The 25,852-nt window shown below is 43.5% G+C and overlaps 1 protein-coding gene across 2 annotated transcripts in view; it reads right to left on the reverse strand.

Moving 5' to 3' along the window:
- LOC116955660 (polycystin family receptor for egg jelly-like) overlaps positions 1-25,852 on the reverse strand; it is a 96,963-nt gene that overhangs the window by 31,107 nt on the left and 40,004 nt on the right. The window contains exons 16-25 of one of the 2 annotated variants that reach the window (XM_032976875.2): positions 18,072-18,162; positions 16,523-16,623; positions 11,170-11,412; positions 10,367-10,561; positions 10,093-10,213; positions 7,293-7,387; positions 5,630-5,890; positions 4,798-4,968; positions 3,334-3,497; positions 2,044-2,196 (exon numbers count right to left, since the gene is read on the reverse strand). In XM_032976875.2, the coding sequence (XP_032832766.2) occupies positions 2,044-2,196; positions 3,334-3,497; positions 4,798-4,968; positions 5,630-5,890; positions 7,293-7,387; positions 10,093-10,213; positions 10,367-10,561; positions 11,170-11,412; positions 16,523-16,623; positions 18,072-18,162 (1,595 nt within the window). Of the gene's footprint in view, positions 1-2,043; positions 2,197-3,333; positions 3,498-4,797; positions 4,969-5,629; positions 5,891-7,292; positions 7,388-10,092; positions 10,562-11,169; positions 11,413-16,522; positions 16,624-18,071; positions 18,163-25,852 lie in introns of both variants that reach the window. The other variant, XM_032976874.2, reaches the window with a different exon arrangement.

Here is a 25,852-nt window from a genome sequence, read left to right on the forward strand (position 1 = left end):
TTTCTGTGACCAGTCACAAGCTAATCCCCTTAGTTATTTCAATGCTAAATTATATTGTTTGATTTGTGCTGGGTGCCTCTGTGGATGTGTAGGCTTTGAATTTACATAGCCATTTCTGTGACCAGTCACAAGCTAATCCCTCAACCTTTTTCAATGCTAAATTCTACTGCTTGGGTGCCTGACTTTCGCTCAACCAGCTTAAAAGGGCGCTACGAATCTTAACAGCGTTTATTGAAGCTCTGTTGTCCCAACAGGTCTGTCCCTTTCACCTGAAGAAGGCCACTTGTGTTGTGGCCGAAACGTCGTGAGAATTTAATTGTTTTATTTTATTATTTTATTCTCATTCTACGTGACTTTACCGAAAGAACCAAAGAAGATGAAACTAATTTTCAATGGTACAGTATATTTATCCAAGTAGTGATACACCAAACTTTCACAGCAGCTTATTTTTCCTTCAAAACAACGTTTTTAAACTCCCCTCCCCCTCCCCCCCCCCCGTGTTAGGTGCTCTATCAGCACTTTATGCTAATTTCTTTGTCAAAGCGTTTGGTTTCCTCCCACACAAATTAAAGGACGCGACCTGGCTTGACTTTCTTAATTCCAATGCTGTCTTCGTGACAGCACGGTCCCTTCACCTGATGAAGGCCACTTGTGTTGTGGCCAAAACGTCGTGATTTTTGTTGTTTTATTTTTTACCTACGTGACTTTACCGAATAGAACCAAAGAGTATAGTCCTCTTCATATTAATGTTTTGGAGCAAGTTAATAATAATGGGTGTTTATACATGTGTGAGGAAAGCAGAACACCCGAGTAAAACCCACGCGTGCGAGGGAGCAACACAATCGCAGTCAGTGGAGACAAACTATAATATTCCGAACTTTGCTGCACCGCCTTCTCCTGCTGAGCCAGGGTATGGCACCCCGATGGGTGAGTACAGTACCTGATTGGTATTTAAAATTACTAAAAATATATTTTTCTTATTTTACTAGGTAATACACACTGAGGTATATAGCTCTTTTTCAGAAGCAACCTGGCCACAAATGATAGCTCAATGAAGTGGCTTGTCATGTGTAAATGTATAGCAGCAGCCAAATACTCTAAGCGCATATTTTTTAATATTGAGGGAAAAACTGGAGGACCTGGAGAAAAATCCACGCCACCACAGGGAGAACATGCAAACTCCAAATATACAGGCGTCAGGGTTGGGATCGAACCCACGACCTCTTATATACCAAGCGAGGTATTTAACATCTCACAACCGCGGTGCCCACCGTGGCATGTGGTATGGGTGCTCCTATCCCATATAGCTCCTCACCTCTGCAAGGCCCTCAGGCTTTTTTCCCACGTCAAGGCAGCTGGCCGTATTTGGATCACATTTGCAACCAATTTAACCCGATCTCAGCTAAGTGGGGTTGAGCTTGCACAGTATTTTGGTGGGAGTTGGAAGTGACGAGTGTCACCTCCTCATTTGCACTTGGCTTTCTGTGGGCTCTCCGCGTTGCTCCCACATTTTGCTCATTCATGGTGTTGGCCATGCTTCCTAACGCAAGACCCTCAAATACGTTTTACTAGACTCCTGTATTTAGACTTCTGTGGGGTGATGCGATATCATGGGCAGCAGAGGGTAGTGCAGCAAAATCGACTTTTTCTCTCACATCTACGCTCTCTCCACCTTCAACCCACAAAGGCCAGCGTGGTGTGGTATGGTCAATTAACCCCACACAACTTCCACGGCACTGGGAGGCCCTCAACTGGCAGTGAACTTATAGAGAAGCTGTACACGTGAACTTGTACACGTTGTTGTTACAGTAGACGCTGGATGTAACCACACTTTAAATGAGCATAGTTCTAGTATAAGCAACGCCAGTGCCTTACTAATATCACAAGAGCATTCCAGACGGCCGCAGAAGCGCATCTGTAAGGACGCGATGCAGTGAATGCCTTTGTTTAATGGCCATGAACCGGTCTGATTGGAGTTGGGCGCCGGTGTCTGGCAGCTTCGCGATGTGGCGCGGTACACGACGTGGCGCGCGTCTCACTCACCACAAGTGGCCTTCAGCGTAGTTGCTCTTCACAGTGGAGGAGAACAGCCTCTTGGAGTCGAACACGGTCTGGTGGTCGCTCACCGTGATATCCCTGCTCACGCGTCCATCCCCCTGGTCCACCGCCAGCCAATTGTTGCACACGAAGTAGAACCTGGTGGCGGTGGGCAGCACCGAATGTCACTGAGATTCGGAGAAGCAGTGGCCACCGAGCCCTGTTCTTACCTCGCCATGCTCGGTAGCGTTCAACATAAAGTAGCCGGGTTCAATAATAAAACTATGTAACACAATTTTTGTTCCTTGGTACTCCGTGTTATTTTTTTAATGGATTATGCCTAAAAAGTATAGAAAATGGCTATTATTCCCCACAAACTTTGCTTGTCAATGGACCCCCTTTTTCCAGTATCAAGATGATGAAAAAAAAGATGTAACTGCTCGACCAGAGATATTAATGCTTTATATTTGCATGGTCTTTGTACTGTTCACCATTTAGTGTTCTGTTAAATTTTGACTTAAAACTTTCGTGACTGCAGGAATTCATATTCTTTGGTTCTTTCGGTAAAGTTACGTAGATGGAATAAATCATAATTAAAATAAAGTGAATAAAAATACCACGACGTTTCGATCCCAACACAAGCGGGTGTCATCAGGAAAAAGGGGTTAGCCTCTAAAGGCACACTATTTATGAAGGTTTTGAGATGGGCGTAGCCAAAGTGTATCAGCAGCAGCAGCAATGTCAATGCAGCAGCAGCATTGCGAATGCAGCAGCATTGCCAATGCAGCAGCATTGCCAATGCAGCAGCATTGCCAATGCAGCAGCAATGCCAATGCAGCAGCAATGCCAATGCAGCCAGAAAATCACTGCATCCCGCTCTACACACCAAACTGCTGACGGTGGAGTTTGATTGACAAGAAAAAACAAGTCAAGTCATGACCCAAATTGGTTGATGACATCTTTCCAATGATTGCTGAGTTTAAACTTTATTTTCATTTTTATTATTTTATTGTTATTATTTCTTCTATCTACATGACTTTACCGAAAGAACATAGAATATGAATTCCTGCAGTCACGAAAGTTTTAAGTCAAAATTGTAGAGACCGATTCAGAAGATGCTGCACTGATGCAGTAGGCATATTTACTTTGTCATTGGCAGAGAAGGAAAAATATATTTTTAAACTTGAACTCGGATTTGAACAGGGAGTCAACAGCACGAATAGCTGAGAGAAAGGAGCCTTAGACAATGGGGAGCAAGCAGAGGAGAATGATCAGAAAGGTGGATTTCTCCCTCACTGTTCGTTGGTTTGGATGTCAAGCAGGACAACTTCGTTGAGAAACCAGCTCCTGTCCCTGTCGTCATCCGGACTCGTGTCCAACCAGATCCTGAGCTGAAGGGGCAGCCCGGAGCAGTGTGGAATGGACAGTACAAAGCAGCGCACACTGCCCTTGGCGAACTCCTGCGCACGGGTGGCAAAGAAAGCACGTGAACGGTCGCGTTTTCAGCAGTTGCATAAATACATCGACCACTGTTGTTCTGCAGTTAAATGCTATTTTAGTCTATCTGTATTTATTTTAATTACAGATGCTGAGCGCATAATTAAAATAATAATTACTTAAATCTGTACCACGCCGCACAGTATTCACTCACGGAGAGAGAGAGAACAACTCAGAGGCGTGAGTAAAAACCACAGATGAGCAGGAAACGCAGCCCTGCACTGGAATTTAGCCAGTGCCAAATTCCAACCCCAACACCGCTCCACCCCAACCAAGCTCTGCCGTCCTCTTAATATGGAGGTATTATCAGTCAATTCATGAGTGCTTACATCTTCTTTGTTCTTTCGATAAAGTCACGTAGAAATAAAATAAAATTCTCACGACGTTTTGGCCACAACACAAGTAGCCTTCCTCAGGTGAAGTAACAGAACTGTTGGAAAGACTCCGCTCATTGGAGCGCTGTCAGAAAGACAGTGTTCCAATGAGCGCTGTCTTCCTCAGGTGAAGTAACAGTTCCAATGAGCGCTGTCTTCCTCAGGTGAAGTAACAGAACTGTTGGAAAGACTCCGCTCATTTGAGCGCTGTCAGAAAGACAGCGTTCCAATGAGCGCTGTCTTTCCGACAGTTCTGTTTCTTCACCTGAGGAAGGCTACTTGTGTTGTGGCCGAAACCGTCGTGAGAATTTTATTTTATTTCTACGTGACTTTACCGAAAGAACCAAGAAGATGAATCCCTGCAGTCACGAAAGCTTTAAATCGAAAGAGTGCTTACATGTCGGAGGAAACTGGAGCACCCAGAGAAAACCCACGCGTGCGAAGGGGCACCAGTCTATACCATACAGAGGGAACAGGTGGTGTCCACATTTTTGCTGTATTTCCCCTCTTGAAAAGTCAGGGTATGGCTTCTAGATGCCCACGGGAAGGGTTTCACAACCTTTATGAGATCCACCAACCTTCACTACCACTGGATCAAAGATCACGTGCATAGCCAACATCTTTGTGTTCTGATTGCACGTTTCAACATAGGCCCAAGCATCTCGGTGTTCCATGAGTAGGTCATATGACGCACACCCACCAACCAGCCACCCGACTGCAGAACATGACATTGCCAACAATCTTCCACCGTCCTCGACAAACGCATGCGTTGCCTATGCCTAAAACTGGCACTGCCACAGTCTCCAGCCAAGCGACAGTACACGCCGACGCCTTACCAACCAGTCCAATTGCACCGCTTGTACACTCGATAGCTACCCTACTAGCTCACCTTGCAGTAGCCATTCTCAAGTTCCCGGATGCCTGTGTCACTGGTCTCAAATTGGATGACAAAGAAGATGTTGCCCTTGGTACCACCGTTGGAAACCATCCCGGTCTTCACGGTCATCAGGTACTGGTACATGCTGTCCTTTGGGTTATCCTTTAAAGGCAGGAGCTTCCACTGTGAGTGAGATTGAGTACAGCGCAGACCGGAAGTTATGACTAAAATCCCACTTGATGCAGAACCTTGCAGTTAGACCTTATTCATCATCATCAGCCATGTTCTATCTACTGCTGGTGGTAGGCCTCCCCTAGCAGTCAGAGCGACGTGGATATAGGATGAATACCAAGCATATGGGGGGCTCTTCTTTGTATCACTTTTGATTCTTTAGTTTAAAAAACAAAACGACGGACAGACGTGGCTTGATAAATCAACATTAAATGAGAATAGCGAGATGCATCTTAGGGATCACAAGACTGGATAAGTTTATAAATGGAGAGATAAGGAAGAAGCTAAACGGGGTACCAATCTCAGAGAAGCTGCGAGAAAGTTTATTCGGATGGCTAAGGGGGCCGTGTTCGGATGGCTAAGAAACCCACAAGGTGATGCATATTGAGGCATCAGGGCAGACATCAAGAGGATGGGGAGTAGATGTCAAGGTGGATATGGCACAGGACAGGAGAGAGTGATAAAATACCCCTATTCCACTGGCGAACCTGAGCCGAGCCCCCTTAACCTCCTTAACTGCACCAGGTCGCCTCAGCATGGTCTCAGCACGGCTCAATCAGTGGGAAAATAACAGGAACAAGAAGAGTTTGATAGCAATAGACAAAATACCAACCGCGCGCTTGTCTTGGCGATCACATCGGCAGAGGATGACCACCAGAATAAGGTAGACGATCGTCACAGTGACGATGGTTGCAAACACGGCACCGTTGGACTTTAGGTCGAACTTGGTGAACACGGTGTTGAACTCGATTGAGTTTGGAGGAACGAAGAAAGAAGCCCCAATGAAGAGAGGCTCCAGTATGGTGGGCGGGAAGCCGGGGATGTTCTGCTCCGCCATGCAAATGATGTTCTCTGGAGTTGAGTCACGATGCGGCTGCACACAAAGCCAGCAGAACTAAAGCTTCCAGATTTCTGAGAGGCTCAACTAGGACTTGCGTTGAGCTGGTAGCTCCATCCCACCTTTTGATAGCCACTCCCACTCAACTGCTAGCCCAACCCATATTTTGAGTGGCCTCCTCCATACTCTTTTTGACACAGACCTCAACTATACCATCAAACCCGTCCACGACTCGAGTAGCTCCGCACACTTATGAAGTGGCCCTGCCCACCACTTTTGCAACTTCACCCACTGTATGGTAAGCCCCACCCACCACTAAGGTAGCTCCTCCCATTACTCAGGTAACCCCACCCTTCGCCTGCATCATGTGAGGAAGCATGTTCATCTTGAGACTTTGAAGGAGAGGGCGTTTAGAGCAAGGAAGCAGAATGATCCAGATAAGCAGACCAGAGATGTGGGAAGAGATACCATTCAATCCACATGGTGACACTGAACAGAGTCAGACATAGGCAGAAGAGATTAGAACATTCTTCAGACTGGATTTGAACAAGAAAAAGATCTCAGCAGTATGGACAGCCAGAGGAAGAACATTCCTAACAATATGAGCAATAGTATAGAAGGAAAGGAAAATAAGTGTTATTAAAAATGGTAGCCTTCCAGAGAATAATTAATATGTCCTATATAGAGAATCAATACACATGGACGTCCTGGAAAGAACAGACATAAAAACTGAAGGTTACAGAGTCAGGTCAAGAACAAGGAATTGCAATATTTTGGACATATGACCAGGACGAATGGTGACCAACAGCAATGGATGGTGATGGAGGAAACACTAGACGGTGCTAGGGAAGAGGAACACCACGATCTGAGTGTACATCAAACATCAAATAAATGGACGGGATGGAAGCCATCTCAGTTGAGATGGATAGACAGAAGAAGAGAGAGCACAGCGAGGAGACACCAGTGAAGGAAATGGGCAAGCCCCAAGGGCCCACAACGCCAAGGCACCAGAAAAATAAGTAGAGAAGGTTTGACCTCGCATAGAGTGAAGGTTGATTATTTGACAAAAGGATTTGGTTGCCAGAGAGCAGAGTAGAGCAAGTTGAACAGAGAGAGGTAGAAAGGGGCACGTCCAAGGAAGACTCTTGAAAATAGTGGGGACAATTTTAAGTAGATTTGGGATTGGATTGGGAGCCAGTTCAGGAATCTAAGTTCTAGGGTGATGTGGCCACGTGCATGGATGTAGGCAAAGGAGTCTTATGTCGAGTGTTATGGGTCGTTTGGCGTTTGGAGGTGAGGGATGTGGGGATGCCACAGAAGAGAGGTGCAGTCATCAAAATACAATGGATGTGGGTCTCAGCAGCAGAAGAGGTGAGGAAGCGATGTTTGCAGGAGATATTGCGTAGGTAGAGGTATGAGGTCCTGCATAGCGTCTCACCTGCATCAGTCCGTACACCCACTTGTCAGACGCTTTGCTCCAAGTCTTGCACATCAAGTTGTGGATGGTCATCCGTGTGTTCGGTGGGGCGTTTTCTGATTTGAAACACAAAGAAAGCATATTCAACAACCGATTCCCTTGGAAATATTACATTATAAAGTACCCGGGGAATGAGGTATAGACAGATTAGTGAAAATGTCGGATATGTGAGCATCTATAACCGAATGGTGTTGGAGCATGCCTGTAGTCCAACACTGGTGGAGAGAGTTGGCGGATCACACAAATATTGTGAAACGTCCTTGTTGAGGTTGTCGAGGTGCCTTATGTATCAACTTCCGGGGAGAGGGGATGCTGGCTCGCATGCCACTGTTTTTCTTCACACCTTGCTGTGGGCATAGCTGTAAGGTCGTAAAGGTCGTTTTACTTTTTTTCTTATATGTATTAAAGTTACTCACTTAAGGCACGGAGTTCGTTAACGTCAATAATTTTGCCTTTTTATACCTCACAGAGACGTGCCAACAGCGAAGCGATCAACCAGGCCCTACCAAGTAAATACAATATTCAGGACCAGCCTAATTTTACTGGTCATGGCGCAGGCCTTTCCGTTTAACACCGCTATTCTGCCACCCTTCGTCCTGCCCCCATGTCAGAATTCCAGTGGTTTGAGCACCTCCTACTTGAATGTTACTCTGTCCAGTCTCTGACAATTGTGCAGCTCTTTTACTGCTCACCCAGGGCCTCTACCTCCTTCATTGAGGATCTAACTGAGTTTGTTTCTGTGTTGTGCTCTGCCTCCAATAGAATACTGCCCCGGTGTGATTTCAATAATCACATAAACTCACCAATATTTTACAATGACACCAACCCACGTGTTTACATTTCTTATGTTTATTATTTACATTTCTTATTTACGCAATATAACCCAACAAAAATTGTATGATGAATATTGGTCGCGAAAGCCGAAGTGTGAAACATTTCTTATTCTATCTGTGTGTATGTCTATATTGTGCCACTTTGAACAAACACAAATCCATATTTTTCACGCTGTGTACAAATCCTAGTTATAGGCACAAAAAAGTATCATGAAAAAGTAATAGGTTTTACCTTTTCTGGCAATAAAACAGGTGTTAAGATGTTCAAACACCAAATAAACGTTTTTCAAGGAATCATGTCTACATTAATCACACGTACTTGTGGTGAACATGCAAACAAACATGCTCTGAATATATCCATTGTCTTTGAAACTGATTGGCCTACACCAGATACAGCCTTTCTTAGGGCCTTGTCTCACCAGTGTCAGACCAGAGAACGCCAAAAGGCGAACAGTCCAAAGACAATTCCACTATCAGAGCATTTATAGCTCGGGGTGAGCAGCTATAAAATGGGACCTTTTTTTGGATCTAAGCGAGTATGTTAACCACAATGTTCAAAACACTGATATGATTATGTGCACTATAAATGAAACGTTTCTCCACTGGCCACCAAGACCAGCCGAGCAACAGGCGCCGCTAGCAATTAGTGGGCCTCCAGGAGGTCACCAGATAAGCTGCTGATTGAGGTGAGAATGAGAACGAATGAGAGGAATTAGTGACCGAATGAGGGAAAAATTAAAGAATAAATTAGTGGAATGAGTGAGTGAGACAAACGAGTAAAGAGAGAGGGCTGAGTGGGTAAATGAGGGAGAAATAGGTGAGTCAAGTGACTGTGCAGTTTAGGGGTGTGCTGTAGTTATGTGGGGTAGTATTAAGTTGTGTAATGAAATGGTGCAGTAGTGGTATAGTGTGTACTATAGTGATGTAATATAGTGGGGTAGTGTCTTCGTGCAGTGGTACAGGGTGCAGTGTTGTTGCATGGTGTAGTGCAATTGTGTGCTGTCGTGGTGGGGTACAGTGTAGTGGTGTAGTTATTTAGTGTAGTGATGCAATGCATTCATGTAGAGTAATGCTGCAAGGTGTAGTGTAGTATTGAGGCATAGTGCAGTGATGTGGTTCGATACAGTGTTGTGTAGTAGCCGAAAGTGTAGTTTATTGGTGTGGTGTGGTAGTGTTAACTAGTATCATGAAATTGTGTAGCAGTGTACAGCACTGATGTCGTATGTGCTTTAATGGTGTAGTGCAGCGGTCGAGTAATACTCTGCTTTAAGTCGGGTATGTGTTCCTGAAAGGTGCTACGAATATCTAAACGAAGTACTGGACATCAAAGACATTTAAAGGGTTGGTGGGGGCGAAGGCCGAGGTCGACGGTTACGAGAAATGTCAGAGTAATCAGTTAATATTTATTCTTATGCAGGCCTCAAATCTGTAAATAACGAGAAAACTAATCACAACAGATTTAACAAAAACAGAGGTGTGCAGCACTGCATGCATAAAAGCTCTCAGCCTTTTCCATACTACCAGCTTAAAATAACCGAATGTGTGGGTCAGTTTGTTGTTTTAGACCACTAACCGGTTGGCTACATTCTCTTAAGAATGGCCCTACTTCACCATGCTGGTCTTATGGGGTTGTCAAGGTGGGGAGCGGAGACGTTAAAGCAACAATGTAAATTTCGCTTCACTGCCCTGTGCTGCCCATTATATTGGGTCGCCCCACATTAGCCTTTACTGTCGTAGTAATTCTAATAATGCTAATGATGTTAACCATGGCCAGGAGTCGCACTCAGGTTTTTGGGCCTATCGTGCATTATTACTAACCACCTTAATAGGCAGCTCCGTTTGGTTTAGGCAAAGGGTGTTTTGGGCAACACGGTTCACGTGAATTGTCTAAGCTGGGAACTGAGAGATTGCTAAGTGAATGGTCTCACCTTGGTATTTGAAGGCCAAATAGTAGTCACCTATCTTCGTGACGTTGCCTAGCATGCTGAAGCTGTGCGCAGAGCCATTGATCTTTCCCATGCTGCTTTTTGCAGAGAGTGACGGATCGATCTGGAAGTAGAAGTCATCGCTTACAGGGTCCTTGTGCGGGATAGCGCCATATCGGATGTACACCTCTACGGGGGTGGTGACGTTCTCATTCAGGAAGACCTTGAGGAACACCATCGTCCCCAAGGACGTCACCTGAAACTTGACAAAGCTCACCTTCGAAGAGTCTGTGGGATCTTGCATGAGGTTGAGGACATTCTGATTGGTAGGAGCTAAGTAATTTATAAGGGAGACCCTCATGGAGTTCAAGCTGATCGTGTTGTTATCGAAATTTGTTTGTAAGCCGATCACAGAGCTGCTGACAGAAGTCGTTTGGTTCCAGATGAATGGGCTCTTGCGAAACGCCATGATCTATAACGACGAAGCACACATCACCAATTGCCACATACATTTTATTTAATAATTTCAAGGCCTGTTTGTGCAGCAACCCTTGCACATGTCGGGCTTATGCGACAACCCAAAGTGTAGCCATGGTGCAAGACTGACGATGATGCATATTGTTGAAGACTGTGTCTACTAACCAAAGATAGCGGTGTCTGAGAACAATGCCACCACATGTTGCAAATAAAACAGCTGCAGTCTGGCTCAGCGCAAAAACATGCACTAAATTATACAAATTATTATTCAATGCATTGCAAAGATGAGTATCGGTTGCAGCTTTCCATGTCCACCAGTCATTGCTATTATATAGCATTTATGACATTATCCTTCTGTATTTATGGTCTGCAACATAGCAGGCAGCACTTTCCCAGCCACTCTGCCAAATTACAGGGGTGTCAAAGTGGCATCCGCTTCTGTGGGCTATTCTCAAGCAAGGAGGGCACACCGTGCCATAAGGTTTGAATGAACACTTCGTCTTATGAGATGGACGCCGACAGCACAACCGGCATAAACTTGTGGCAAAATAAGAAAGTAAAAGAACAAAAAGAATTGTGTATTGACGACAAAAAATACCATACCTGGAGAGCGAGGGACTTCATAGATTTGGCAGTGATGTTCGGCTTTACAGTGTCCAGGCTGAGCTGGCCATAGTATGCATTTAGCCCCACGCTGCTGTTGGTTTTGGCGGGCAACGTGTTTGTGAGCACCGTCAGCGTGGGCGTGTTAGCCATGATGGGTTCGCCAGCCGGAACTTCCTTGCTGTTCACGACGCTGCTGTACGTAATCATGTTGCTATAGGTGCCGTAAAACCCGTATCTGGCCTGGGAATGGGAGTCACGGAGTCACAGTCATGGGGATATCTTGTCAGGCCACGTGTGAGTGCGGTCATGGGGACGTCCTGTGAGTTATCTATCAGAATCTGAAATACGCCTCGAGAGGTGTGCGTTATATGAACCCCCGGCGACCTCAGTTTGATTCCGGGGCAGAGCTAACGTCAGCGACGGGTGATATCTGAAACTTATCCTGGTGGCCCACTTCCGACAATAACCCATGCTGATGAACTATTTGTCAATCCACTGCTGGATGAAGGCCTCCCCATGCCGTGTTGGTTATGGGGGTTAAATCATAGAAAATGTCACCGCACTGGTCATTGTGGGTTGGTAAAGGGGACACCCAGGACCAGTTTAGATATTGCTTGGCACTGATGTTAGCCATCGGTAAAAATTTAACTCAGGTCGCCAATTTCATTCGCCCAGTCCGCTCACCACTGTGCCATCGGTGCACTGACATGCCCAATGATGAATAAGGATACGGTTTACCATTTCCGGAAAGGGTACAGGAGGTGTTAGGGTGTTCATACACTAAATGAACACATATCACAAGGCATCAAGTCCGCATTAACCACACATGCTTGTGGAAAAACATGCAAACAAAAATGCTTTCATTATGTATACATTGTCGTTGAAACTGGCCTACACCAGAGACAGTCTGCTTTTTGGCCTTGTTTCCAAAACAGAACACTAATTATATATAACCACCCTCTCGGTTGAAATTGTGTCTGTATATATGAATGGCTTCATGAACGAATCTTTGTTGGTAGCCAGTAGGCTTGCAAAGTACCATCGTCTTAGAGAAATCAATTTCGTGTAAGCCTTACAGCCATTCACTGTTTGGTTCTATTCGGTAAAGTCACGTAGGTAAAAAATAAAACAGAACCAAAGAGTATGGATCCCTGCAGTCACGAAAGCTTCAAATCTAGAAGCCATTCACTGGTAAGACTACCTCTTTGGTACTTAATTTAGCTCACCTGGTATCGTCAATTAAAGACATTTCACTGTCCCCCAGTGATTTACTCGTCAGTTTAGATGTAGTTTCTTTGTTTACCAAAGTTCATGTGCCCAATACCATTGCAATCATTGAAGATTTGGTCCAAAAAGAATTGAATGCTGATGTGCCGGCCCTGGTGAGACACTGCCTCACCAATACATACTTCACCTGGAATGGAACATTCTACAAACAAACTGAAGGCACCCAAATGGGTTCTCCCTTATCTGCGGTTGTAGCCAATATTTTCATGGAAATATTTGAAACGGACGCCATGTAGGCATCCACTCTATGCCCGTCCTTATGGAAGAGGTACGTGGATGACACGTTTGTCATCTGGCCACATGGCCGACCGGCTCTAAACCGATTCCTCAAACACATCAATTCCATACACCCAGCCATCAAATTCACCATGGAGGTAGAAAAGGATGGCATGCTACCTTTCTTGGATGTCCTAATCAAAAAGAGACCAGATGGCTCAATGAGCTATTCTGTCTACAGGAAAGTAACCTATACTGACGCCTACCTAAAACCTGATTCCCACCACCATCCATTCCAGAAGAATTCCCTCATCAAAATGCTACGCCATAGAGCTGAATGTATCTCCGACCATGAACACCTAACCAGTGAACTCAAACACGTACACCAAGAACTCAAGGCGAATGGATATTCTGACTACACAATCCGCAAAACCATCACCCCAACCGTGAGGAAGGAGCCATCTGAGGATCCAATCAAAACCATCACCCTGCCATACAGTGAGGGAAAAAAAGTATTTGATCCCCTGCTGATTTTGTACGTTTGCCCACTGACAAATAAATGATCAGTCTATACTTTTAATGGTAGGTTTATTTGAACAGTGAGAGACAGAATAACAACACAAAAATCCAGAAAACGCATGTCAAAAATGTTATAAATTGATTTGCATTTTAAAGCAGGAAATAAGTATTTGACCCACTCTCAATCAGAAAGATTTCTGGCTCCCAGGTGTCTTTTATACAGGTAACGAGCTGAGATTAGGAGCACACTCTTAAAGGGAGTGCTCCTAATCTCAGCTTGTTACCTGTATAAAAGACACCTGTCCACAGAAGCAATCAAACAATCAGATTCCAAACTCTCCACCATGGCCAAGACCAAAGAGCTCTCCAAGGATGTCAGGGCCAAAATTGTAGACCTACACAAGGCTGGAATGGGCTACAAGACCATTGCCAAGCAGCTTGGTGAGAAGGTGACAACAGTTGGTGCGATTACGCGCAAATGGAAGAAACACAAAATAACTGTCAATCTCCCTCGCAGCTGGGACCATAGTCACCAAGAAAACAATTGGTAACACACTACGCCGTGAAGGACTGAAATCCTGCAGCGCCCGCAAGGTCCCCCTGCTCAAGAAAGCACATATACATGCCCGTCTGAAGTTTGCCAATGAACATCTGAATGATTCAGAGGACAACTGGGTGAAAGTGTTGTGGTCAGATGAGACCAAAATGGAGCTCTTTGGCATCAACTCAACTCTCCGTGTTTGGAAGAGGAGGAATGCTGCCTATGACCCCAAGAACATCATCCCCACCGTCAAACATCGATGTGGAAACATTTTGCTTGGGGATGTTTTTCTGCTAAGGGGACAGGACAACTTCATCGCATCAAAGGTACGATGGACGGGGCCATATACCGTCAAATCTTGGGTGAGAACCTCCTTCCCTCAGCCAGGGCATTGAAAATGGGTCGTGGATGGGTATTCCAGCATGACAATGACCCAAAACACACGGCCAAGGCAACAAAGGAGTGGCTCAAGAAGAAGCACATTAAGGTTCTGGAGTGGCCTAGCCACTATAAATTCATGCAAATGAATTTATAACATTTTTGACATGCGTTTTTCTGGATTGTTTTGTTGTTATTCTGTCTCTCACTGTTCAAATAACCCTACCATTAAAATTATAGACTGATCATTTATTTGTCAGTGGACAAACGTACAAAATCAGCAGGGGATCAAATACTTTTTCCCTCACTGTACATAGCAGGGGTAACCAAAAATACTTCCAAAATCATGAACAAACACAAGATCCAGGTCTGATTTAACACAGTACATAAAATATGTGATCTGATCCCATCTGTGAAGGACAAGATACCTGACATGCAATATCCCGGCGTCTACAAACTAAGCTGTATCTGCGGCAGCAGTTACATTGGGGAAACTAAGCGACATGTCTCGGACCGTGTTCGTGAGCATAAGGCAGATTTGAAACACGGTCGGACCAATACTTCTGCCATGGCTGATCATTATTTAAATGCGGCTGGCTTACGCGAAATTGATTTCTCTAAGACGATGGTACTTTGCAAGCCTACTGGCTATCAACAAAGATTCGTTCATGAAGCCATCCACATGTACAGACACAGACACAATTTCAACCGAGAGGATGGTTATAAACTCAGCAATCATTGGAAAGATGTCATCAACCATTTTAGGTCATGACTTGACTTGTTTTTTGTCAATCAAACTCCACCGTCAGCAGTTTGTTGTGTAGAGTGGGATGCAGTGATTTTCTGGCTGCATTGGCATTGCTACTGCATTGGCATTGCTGTTGCATTGGCAATGCTGCTGCTGCATTGACATTGCTGGTGCTGCTGATACACTTTGGCTACGCCCATCTCAAAACCTTTATAAACAGTGTGCCTTTAGAGGCTAACCCCTTTTCCTGATGACGACCACTTGTGTTGCAATCGAAACGTCGTGATATTTTATTAACTTTATTTTAATTATTATTTATTCTATCTACGTGACTTTACCGAAATAACCAAATAATATGAATTCCTGCAGTCACGAAAGTTTTAAGTAAAAATTTAACAGAACACTAAATGGTGAACAGTACAAAGACCATGCAAATATCAAAGCATTAATATCTCTGGTCGAGCAGTTATATCTACGGGACACTTTTTTTTCACCATCTTGATACTGGAAAAAAGGGGTCCATTGACATGCCCACTATTCTACAAGTGAGAACATTGCCTTCATGTGCCACTTGTGCGCCACCTATCTCCTCCATTAGCCAGTGTTGAGCCAATAGTTGAAATCCCATATTGCTATGTTCTGATTCATATCTGTACAACTGAAATGCACACCTGTAGCTCTTTTGTCAATCCACTGCTGGACTTGGGCCTACTCATACCACGATATTGTGGACGGATATATGACCTCACCCCACCATGTTGGCCAGTGTTGGTTTAAGGTGGACAACATATCACGTTAATGCAGATGTGGGAGCATACAGTATACGTACAATACAACAATGGATGTTGCTGCAATGCCCTCTGTTGCTCACCACAGCCCCACAGCAGCACCAGCAGCCTGTAGGAACCTGCTTATGCATGGTGGTCACCTATCCAAGCACAACTCAGGCTCAACCCCGTTTATCTTGCTTGATATGACAAGATTTGGTGCACTACGTGCGATTTGTTCATAGGCAGTGCTCACTTGCTGATCTTGCAAAGTTTCCGATCTTGACAAATGAGGGCCGAGTTGAGCCCGGTCAGTGCGTGCAATTTCTCTTTAGGGAACGAGAGCTCTGCTGCTTGGCCAAATTATGGCAGTACTGCTAGACCAACAATTAGGGCTGCTGCGATTTCAGTTTTCCCTAATGTGATAAGTTACGATTTTAAATGTTGAGTTCGACGGTTAACACAATACGAATTTCCCACAACTGTGTTTGACATTTCTCTCTTCTCGTTAATTGTACTTTGATAAGCTTAAAATACGAATAAGGATTGCTCAGTATTTATTCAGTAGTTTTCTCATTCTAAATAGTATAAACATTGTAGTGTTACAATCTGCAACGCTTATACAGCACACGCTGTCAGAAAACTATGGCGACACATGACCACCATGCTGTCAATTTACCTGCAAAAACATTTTACAAACCATTTCATGGGTAATATATTTTTTTTTATTTTAATTACCACTGTGAACTTTATGAGTTCAAAATATAAGAAAAAATAAAACGAGAAAGGATATCCACGATATGACAATATTCTATCAAGTAGGACAAATAGGTTATCGATCGTACGATGTACCGAGGCATCACCACGTTGTACAAACCATAGTGGCTACCGCACCTTGGCAACCCGGGCTTCGTTGGCCTTTGTATCATTCGTAGAGGCAGTGGCGAAGCTGAGGGCCATCGATTCCAAGATGTTTGAAGCAACTGACGTCAGAGCTTAAAACACAAAATAGCAGCATCGGTTAATCCATAAGCCTTACACCAAGACACTTTACATTCCATGAGATTTTGTGTTGATGTTTACACACTGCACCAGGTACTTGTTTTGAGGCCAAGGCCACTTAGGGAAATCCCAGGACCACTTCAGATAATCGCCACTGATGTTAGCTGTGACCGGAAATCAAACTCGTGTCGCTCAGTTTCGAGCGCAGTGCTCTAGCAGCCACGTCCATGCCACTGCTGCATGAAGTCCTCCACAAGCTGCTACCCACCTCTCATGACCTTGGACTTAATGCAACAATCCATTCAGCAGCTCCACATGAGCTGATTTCATGGCTCCATCTCCTCTATTGAAGTCCTCTCGACGCATCACATCCCCTGGCTGTCACTCTGTCATTATCCTTGACCATCCATCATCCCTTCTGGCCATGGCGCATCCTGCCAAGACCACTCACACCAAAGGGTGTCTCCGTGTCTGTGTATCTCTCTCTCCGCTTCTCTTTCCCCGTGTGTTTGTGAGTCTCTCCCATGCGTCTGTCTGGTTGTCTCCTGCCAGTGAGCCTTCAACACTTCACGTGACCTCAAAATGCACATTTGCTGTGGTAACATCACCACAAGTTCGTGGCCAATGTTGTTGTTGCCTGTGAGTGTGTCTGTCTCCATATCTGTGTAAATTGCTGTGTGTGTGTGGGGAGCAGTAGTGTTGTTCTTATTGTGCTGCGCTATGAATCTGACGATCTGAGCTTGATTCCCGCTCATGGCCAACACCAGTGAAGATTATTTGAATCGGCCCAGGGCCTCCTCTAAGTCGACTCAGTGTAAAAAATAGTACCTGGTGCAGTGTGTAAACATCCTACACGGGAGACAAAGGCGGCCGGGTGTGGTGGCGGCCGGGTGTGGTGCTGGCCACCCACCCCCTCGTGTGTCGTGCCGGCCTTTATAGGTGCTCACTAACAGCGCTTGCTCCTATAGTCTGTTGAGGCTATACGGGGGATATTTGTCTTTGTATCGCCATTTGTGTTTCTCTCAGATTGACACAAGGAGATGGATACATACATATCCTTATTTAGCCAGGAGAACCTAGTGATATGAAGCAAGCAAGGCACAACATATTTTGCAGAAGTGAATTGCAGAACATCGAGTTGTTCAAAGACCCCTGCCGCATTTGAATAATCCCAATACCCACCATTTTACCACAGATACGAGGAGCCGTGCAGAAAAGTCTTTCAATTTCTGGTATCGGGTGGCCCTTTAGTTTACACAATAATTTACATTACGTGATTTTTTTTGGTGCAGATAAGTGGAGCCCCAAGGCAAATGTATCCTATTATCGGATAAGTGGAACATTTTTGGGGGTAACCCCGTAGGGGATTATAGGATCTATAATACGAGTACTCCCCAATATCAAAACGGATAAGAGGAGTTCTCCTGTAATACGTAAATACCTTGTGCAGCTTTCGTGACCTGGGGTGACGTCACTTGTCTGCAGGCTGCCAGGGCTTTTGAAGCGGCCCCCATGCTCTGAATGGCTGCACCCTGAAGCAAAACATTCAAGAAACACATTTCAATGGAAACACAAAGGCGTTTTTTAACTCGTAATTGCCTCCAATGTGAATCGGAGATATTGCTGTTATTCACAATATTAAGCTATGATCTGTGGTTCAATAAGTTACTGTAAATCAAGGGCACGATTCCAGTAAATAATCTGTTCCTTTATTTGACGTTGAAGCTGTAGTAGCTGCACAGGTTATGGGAAAATCATTATTTTTTACCTGTGTATCGTGAACTCAAGAATAATCAGTGATCGATTAATTGATGCATTGTTCCACCCCCCTACGATCTACCTTACTCCTGCACACCAACTGCAGTTGTCTCTCGATTCTTCTCTTCTTTCCCTCTTCATGTCATTAGATTAATTCTGATCTGCATGTACCAAGTGTCCTGTGTATGTGTGTTTAAGCTGTCCCTCCAGTAGTTATTTCATTGGCCCACTGACGTGTCTTCTGGTTGTGGCACATATTTTGCACAATGTCCATCGTTTCACTTCACGTGCTGGGAGCTTCTTCAGGAGTTATTTAAGAACTCACGCGGAGTTAAACTGAAGATGCTCAGAAACGTCGGACATCATTGCCATAAAACGACGCGAGAACAGATTGGAGTGCTTCCTAGCAAAGATGCTGACGTTGGGCCAATTTGATAATCGAATTATGGAAGCTCGTGTTGAAGCCCTGAATATCGGCCCAACGTCAGCATGATTGCTGGGTATACAGAACAACCATGAAAACCCATGGAAGTGGTTATTTACATGGTTTCTTCAAAATTATTTAAGATATTTTTTTAACCTAACATGTATCTTAAGGTAAAGTCACGTAGAAGGGAAACAATAAAATAAGAAAAATATAAAACAATAAAATTTTCACGACGTTTCGACTGCAACACAAGCAATCATCATCAGGTGTGAAAACCACAGCAATAAAATTTGAAAAAAGTGGCGATTTTTTAACGTTAGCACCACGGATAGCGATTTGACAGTTTGTTCAGATGGACGAGTCCATCTATGTTCGGAAAAGAGGAGGGGGAAGACGAAAAATAATGGATGCAGTCTGAAAGCCACCTTAAGCGTGATCAATCAATTAAGACCCGAAATGGTTAATCAAATCCTTCCAATGATTGCAAAGCCCGAATCCATCTTCTTGGTTGAAATTGTCTGTGTTTGTATATGTGGATAGCCTCATGAACGAATCTCTCATGGTAGCCAGATGTCTTGCAAATAACCTCTGTCTTGGAGAAGTCAATGGCATGTGAACCTACTGAATTATAACAGTGATCTGCCACGGCCGAGGTGTTGGTCCTACCGTGTTTCAGGTCTGCTTTGTGTTCACGAATGTGGTCCGAGACATGTCGTTTAGTTTCTCCAATGTAACTACTACCACAGAGGCAACTTAGTTTGTAGACGCCAGGGTACTCTATGTCCGGAATCACATCTTTTACAGACAGAACCAGATAACGGATTTTATGTAATGTGTTGAATCGAACCTGGATCTTGTGTTTATTCAAGATTTTGAGACGATGGGACGAAGGGGTGGATCTACTTTATGTCTTTTTGGTAAGCCGTATAATCTTCGTCCCATCGTCTCTACTTTCAACTCCCCCACCTACAAACTGGCTCGTTTTCTGTCTGAAATCCTGCGGCCTTTCACTGGAAAAACACCTCTGTGGTACAAAATTCTACTCACCTTGTATCGACAATCAAGGGTATTTCCCTGTCCCCAGACGACCTGCTTGTCAGTTTTGATGTAGTTTCCTTATTCACCAAAGTTCCTGTACCTGACACCATCGCAATCATTGAAGACTTGGTTCATCAAGGACTAAAGACTGAGGTACCCCCCCTGGTAAGACACTACTTAACCAATACATACTTCACTTGGAATGGAACTTTCTACAAACAAACTGATGGCACCCCAATGGGCTCCACCCTATCTCCGGTTGTAGCCAACATTTTCATGGATAAATTTGAGACTGACGCCATCCAGACTGCCACTCTGCGCCCAACCTTATGGCAGAGGTACGTGGATGACACTTTTGTCATCTGGTCACATGGCCGGCCTGCTCTAGACCAATTCTTCGACCACATCAATTCCATACACCCAGCCATAAGATTTACCATGGAAGTCGAAAAAGATGGCAAGCTACCTTTTTTTGGATGTCCTAATAAAAAAGAGACATGATGGTTCAATGAGCAACTCTGTCTACAGGAAAGCTACCCATACGGATGCTTACCTGAAACCGGATTCTCACCACCATCCATCCCAGAAGAATTCCCTCATCAAGACTTTGCACCATAGAGCCCAATGCATATCCGACCAGGAACACATAGCCAGTGAACTCAAGCACGTACACCAAGCTCTTAAGGCTAATGGTATTCCGACTACACAATCCACAAAGCTATCACTCCAACCATGAAGAAGAACACTCTTGAAGAGCCTTTCAAAACCATCACTTTACCCTACATTGCGGGGATCACAAAAAAGATCTCCAAAATCTTGAATAAACACAAGATCCAGGTCCGATTCAACACATTACATAAAATCCGTGATCTGGTTCCGTCTGTAAAAGATGTGATTCCGGACATACATTACCCTGGTGTCTACAAACTAAGTTGCCTCTGTGGTAGTAGTTACATTGGAGAAACCAAACGAGATGTCTCGGACCGCATTCGTGAACACAAAACAGACCTGAAACACGGTAGGACCAACACCTCGGCCGTGCCAGATCACTGTTATAATTCAGTAGGTTCACATGACTTCTCCAGGACAGAGGTTATTTGCAAGCCATCTGGCTACCATGAGAGATTCGTTCATGAGGCTAACCATATATACAAACACAGAGACAATTTCAACCGAGAAGATGGATTCTGGCTTAGCAATCATTGGAACGATTTGATAAACCATTTCGGGTCTTAATTGATTGATCACGCTTAAGGTGGCTTTCAGACCGCATCCATTAATTTTCGTCTCCCCTCTCCTCTTTTCCGAACATAGATGGACTCCTCCATCTGAACAAACTGTCAAATCGCTATCCGTGGTGCTAACGTTAAAAAACCGCCACTTTTTTCAAATTTTCTTGTTGTGGTTTTCACACCTGATGATGACTGCTTGTGTTGCAGTCGAAACGTCGTGAGAATTGTATTGTTTTATATTTGTGTTATTTTCTTGTTTCCCTTTTACGTGACTTTACCGAAAGAACCAAGAATATGAATCCCTGCAGTCACGAAAGCTTTAAATCAAAATGTATCTTAAGTTCAACAGTGATGCTGTTATTGTCAAGGACAACATTCACACGTAAAATGACACACCTCGAGGGGTGCCACATGATAACGTTGTTTTTATGTGTAAACAATAAACTATCAGTGGATTAATACATAGCAACCAAAAACAAATGATCACACTCATTTAACACCACGTTTAGGACACGGTTTGCTTCTAGGAGAGAATGTAGGCCTAAAACTTTTAACTTCACTAATAAAAAAAATCTGATGTTAATTTACAATATCGATTTTGTGTGGTACCATAATATGAGTCTCGTCAAGATCAAGCTTGGTCTAGGTAGGTTCAAGCTTAGTTTGACAGGTCCGAGTGTATTATTGTATCGTTCAAATTCAGTCAAAACAGGTTCTGGTTTATTATTGTCTAGTTCAAGTTTAGTTTAGACAGGCTCCAGTTTATTATTGTCTAGTTTAAGTTTATTCTAGTCAGGTTCCGGCTTTTTGCAATCACTCCTATCCGTACATAATTTCCATGAGGTCTGGGGTAAGCATGTGAAATTTGATAATAGAATTATGGAAGCTCGTGTTGAAGCCTTGAACCTAAGGCTCATTCAGGACAACAATAAAATTTTTTACATAAATTCTAATGATCAATTCTACAAGACAAACATAATGCATTCAAAGGGGTACAACCAAAGCCATGCCCGACCGCCTTTGTCTCCCCAGTGCCTATCATTGCATGCTCCAGGTGTTCATTTTAAGGCTGAGCTGACCTAAGGGGAGGTAACCAAGGCCGTTTCATATTTCAAGACATGTACAAGACACACACCACACCAAGGGGCAATTAAGTGGGTCTGTGTCCACACAAGTCTAGGGATGACCTCCGATAGAAGGGAGGATGGCGTTGATGACATCAGGTGCCAGGATGTCTGTGGAGCCACAACAAAAGGTCAACTAAGACTGAACGGATGAATGCTCGAAGGGCGTGAAAGAGGGAGGACCTTTGGGCGTTTGAGTTGTCTTTGGGAATTAAATAAGCTAGAAATGTCTATATAACAGTATACAAAAAAATCATATTCGTTAGTCTTGCATAGGCAAACCCTGGAGTTTGGCCCTCGTAATACGTTGGAGCGTTGCAGAGGCATATGCTCTGAGTCGCTAAGAGTAGTCAAGTGTTGTTTTATATTTTATTTATATTTTCAGTCACAGAGTCAAGGACTTCAAGAAATTGTACTGTTCTAAGCTAAGAGTTGTGATAAGCTCAGGCGCGTGTTCGAAGGAAAGTTAATATTATACTTTGATAAGATAAGAGTTGTGCGCAGTTAAGCGGAGACTTGAGTTATACAGCATATCGAGTGTTCATGAAAGATTGTTCAAGCTATAGGCTGGAAAAGTTCTGTTGGTCGAGCCCAGTGACTGACATTGCATGAAAGTTGTGGAGAAGCTGGGAATGTGTGGACACGTGCAGGCTGGTGCACAGCGGGGGATCGTTAAGGGTGAGGGACCAAGGATTCTCGCAAACCAATCCACTCCCAAGGCTGTTGACAGGCAGAGTGCTGGGCTAGCATGGCCACAGCATGCTCCAGCTGCAAGATCGAGCCTGGCGTGCAGATAACCTGCGAGTGTGTGGCGCGGCAGCTAACGGCTTAAAGGCAGCGTGCTGACTCGAGAGCCGTGACACACTCTAGCTATGGATCGAGCATGATGCACAGACAACACTGCGAACGAGCAGCGAGCAGTATGGCCACGAGCGCACTAACGCTGTGGACCAAGCCTGCCATTCTACACATCGTTGTGGGACTTGAGGTATATTTCGGGAAGATAGAAGATGAGACATTAGCTTTACCAAGGCCGTAGCCATGGAGTCAACATTGGGGGGGACCAAATCTTCCAGGGTGTCTGGGGGTTCCAACCCAGAAAAATAAATTGAAATTTGAAAACTAATTTCCTGCCTAAAATTATAAAAAAAATTCACTAATACATGGATGGACTGTTTATTTTTTGTTACAATGTCTAATAGTGTATTGTATTGCATTGCTCTGTTTTTACTTTTTTACCATTTCTTGTTTCATTGTATGTAACGGCAGAGATTAGGGATGAATAAAGTACAACCATAACCACAATCATGTGAACAGAAATCTATGCATTGATTTATATGAAGACAAGTCCAGATATTGTGGCCAAGGTTGAGCAAATTGTTCTTTTTATTTACATAGCATAGCAATTATTTTGATAGCAATATATTGGGGGGACATTTTGAGCATATTTGAATATTGGGGGGGGGGTGTGTCCCCCCCAATATATATTATAATTACGGCCTTGAGCTTTACACTCACAATTTTTAACTGTACCTTGTGCAGGTTGTGGGCCAAGAACAATCTTAGCTTTCATGCATCACACACAATAACAAACGAGTTGTGTATTGTCATGTTACCATCTTTTATTTTAATCACGTGATCGTGAGATTTGACCATTTTTGCTTTTATGATCATTCAATTCAGATGCATGAATACGTGTATTTGCATGGGTACTGTTGTTGCTATTAATTTCTGGTGAAATCTGTTTGAATGTTAGAGTAAGTTTATATTAAAATTGCTTAGATGAAAAAAAGGGTGTGAGTGCTTCGTTGCTAATGCGTGCATCATTGTCTGAAATACAAGAACTATATCCTGTGGTGAGATCTGAATCCTGAGACCTGACATAATTCCATGTCATTGTTGAAGCGAGAATCATTGACATTATCACGATTGATAATACATACCCCTAGACAACGACAGAGCCAATAATAATAATAATTTGTGATAACTTTTACGCATATTCGCTTCCGAATCACATACACATTAATATGCTTGATTTTTTAATTATTAATCATTACACTTAACACACAATTTTTTCAAAATCTATTCTTAATTACTATTTATTACATTCATTACACAATCTTGATTTGAAGCTTTCGTGACTGCAGGAATCCATACTGTTTGGTTCTTTCGGTATTATTTTCCACCTACGTGACTTTACCGAAAGAACCAAAGAGTAACATTACACAATTAACACATTTACATATTTTTCATAATTGAAACAGTTGAATAATGTTTTATTATTTCATTAAAAAAATATCATCACAATATATACAACATGGTTCAAGACTAGTTTAGACATGTTTCAGTTATTTTTGGTCTCGTTTAAATTTAGTCTGGACATGTTTCAGTGTATTATTGTTGAATTCAAAGGATCGTTTTCAAATTCACACCACATTCACACATAAGTACCATCTTTGCGACATTTGTATCGTTATATTGGACGATTTTTCAATACGGATATTTTCATCACTAACTTTGTTTACAACATGTGCCACTGCTCCACAGAAAAGTATTTAATATTGAATTTTAAAGCGCTTACAGGATTTCCCAAAAGACTTGAAAGTACATTTTTATTTCATCAAATATATTTTCAAACGTTGTTAAATGATATTGTAACATGACATATTTTATACAATGTATAATTACATGCAAATAAACCATATTTGCTGCAAATTTTTGTTCTGACCTATTACTTTTTTTATTATCCAACTTTGTACCCTGAGCTAACTATGGTGAGGGAAGTACAGTCAGTTGTGCAATTGAGCGGCAGACAGGAGGGAAAGATGAGTGGGAAGGGACGCCGGGACAGAAGCCCCCAAGACAAAGAGGACACCGCTCACATTTTGCAGCAGGAATAGAGGAGCGCCGGGCTCAAAGGACAGAAGGGGAAGATGGAATGACGAGGCCAAGATGTCAGGGATGAGAGGGAGATGGTGAGAGGGGTAGAGCGAAGAGGGAGAAGGAAGAAGCCAGAATTTAATGTGAGCTGCACGGAGGAGCAGAATCTGTTTTCAAAGGGGCCGGTGGCAGGGAGAGAGGAGGGATTCATAGTGGGGGTGGCCACACAAAAATCACGTAATTTATGGGAGGATTGGGCTGATTTAGATATATAGTTATTTTCACGATTTATTTCCTTGCGAGATCGTAATCCAATTGTGCTCAGCAGTTATCCCATTAAATCCTTTTCTGTGGGCAGTTCTCTAACATTGTTTGTTGACCTTCCCCGCACAGCTGGCTACGTACGGTGTAAAAAAAGTTAAACATGCATACAACATGGGGCCGATGTACTGCTATTTACAAGAATTCCACATTTCTTAGTCTTGTGACATGATTTTAAAAAATAGATTGATATACTTTTTGCATAATCTCAACATTAAAGGCGACTTCCTGCTCAAATGAGCATTAAGGCAGTGCTCATCTCTAGTTTACAGCCCTGAGCCTTAGGTGGAAATTCCACATTCCTATGGCAGAGCTGTTTTATTAACAGGGCAAACCACTGTTGACTTCCCCGAAAAGTGTATACTCATTTGATGGAAACTGGAGGGATGATGGGCTGAGTGAACCCCAACCACGATTTTAACTCGTGACATAATGACTGCAA

This window comes from Petromyzon marinus, chromosome 61 (assembly GCF_048934315.1).
Source record: "Petromyzon marinus isolate PM22_M1 ecotype Great Lakes invasive population chromosome 61, UKy_Petmar_22M1.pri1.0, whole genome shotgun sequence".
NCBI classification, from domain to species: Eukaryota; Metazoa; Chordata; class Hyperoartia; order Petromyzontiformes; family Petromyzontidae; genus Petromyzon; species Petromyzon marinus.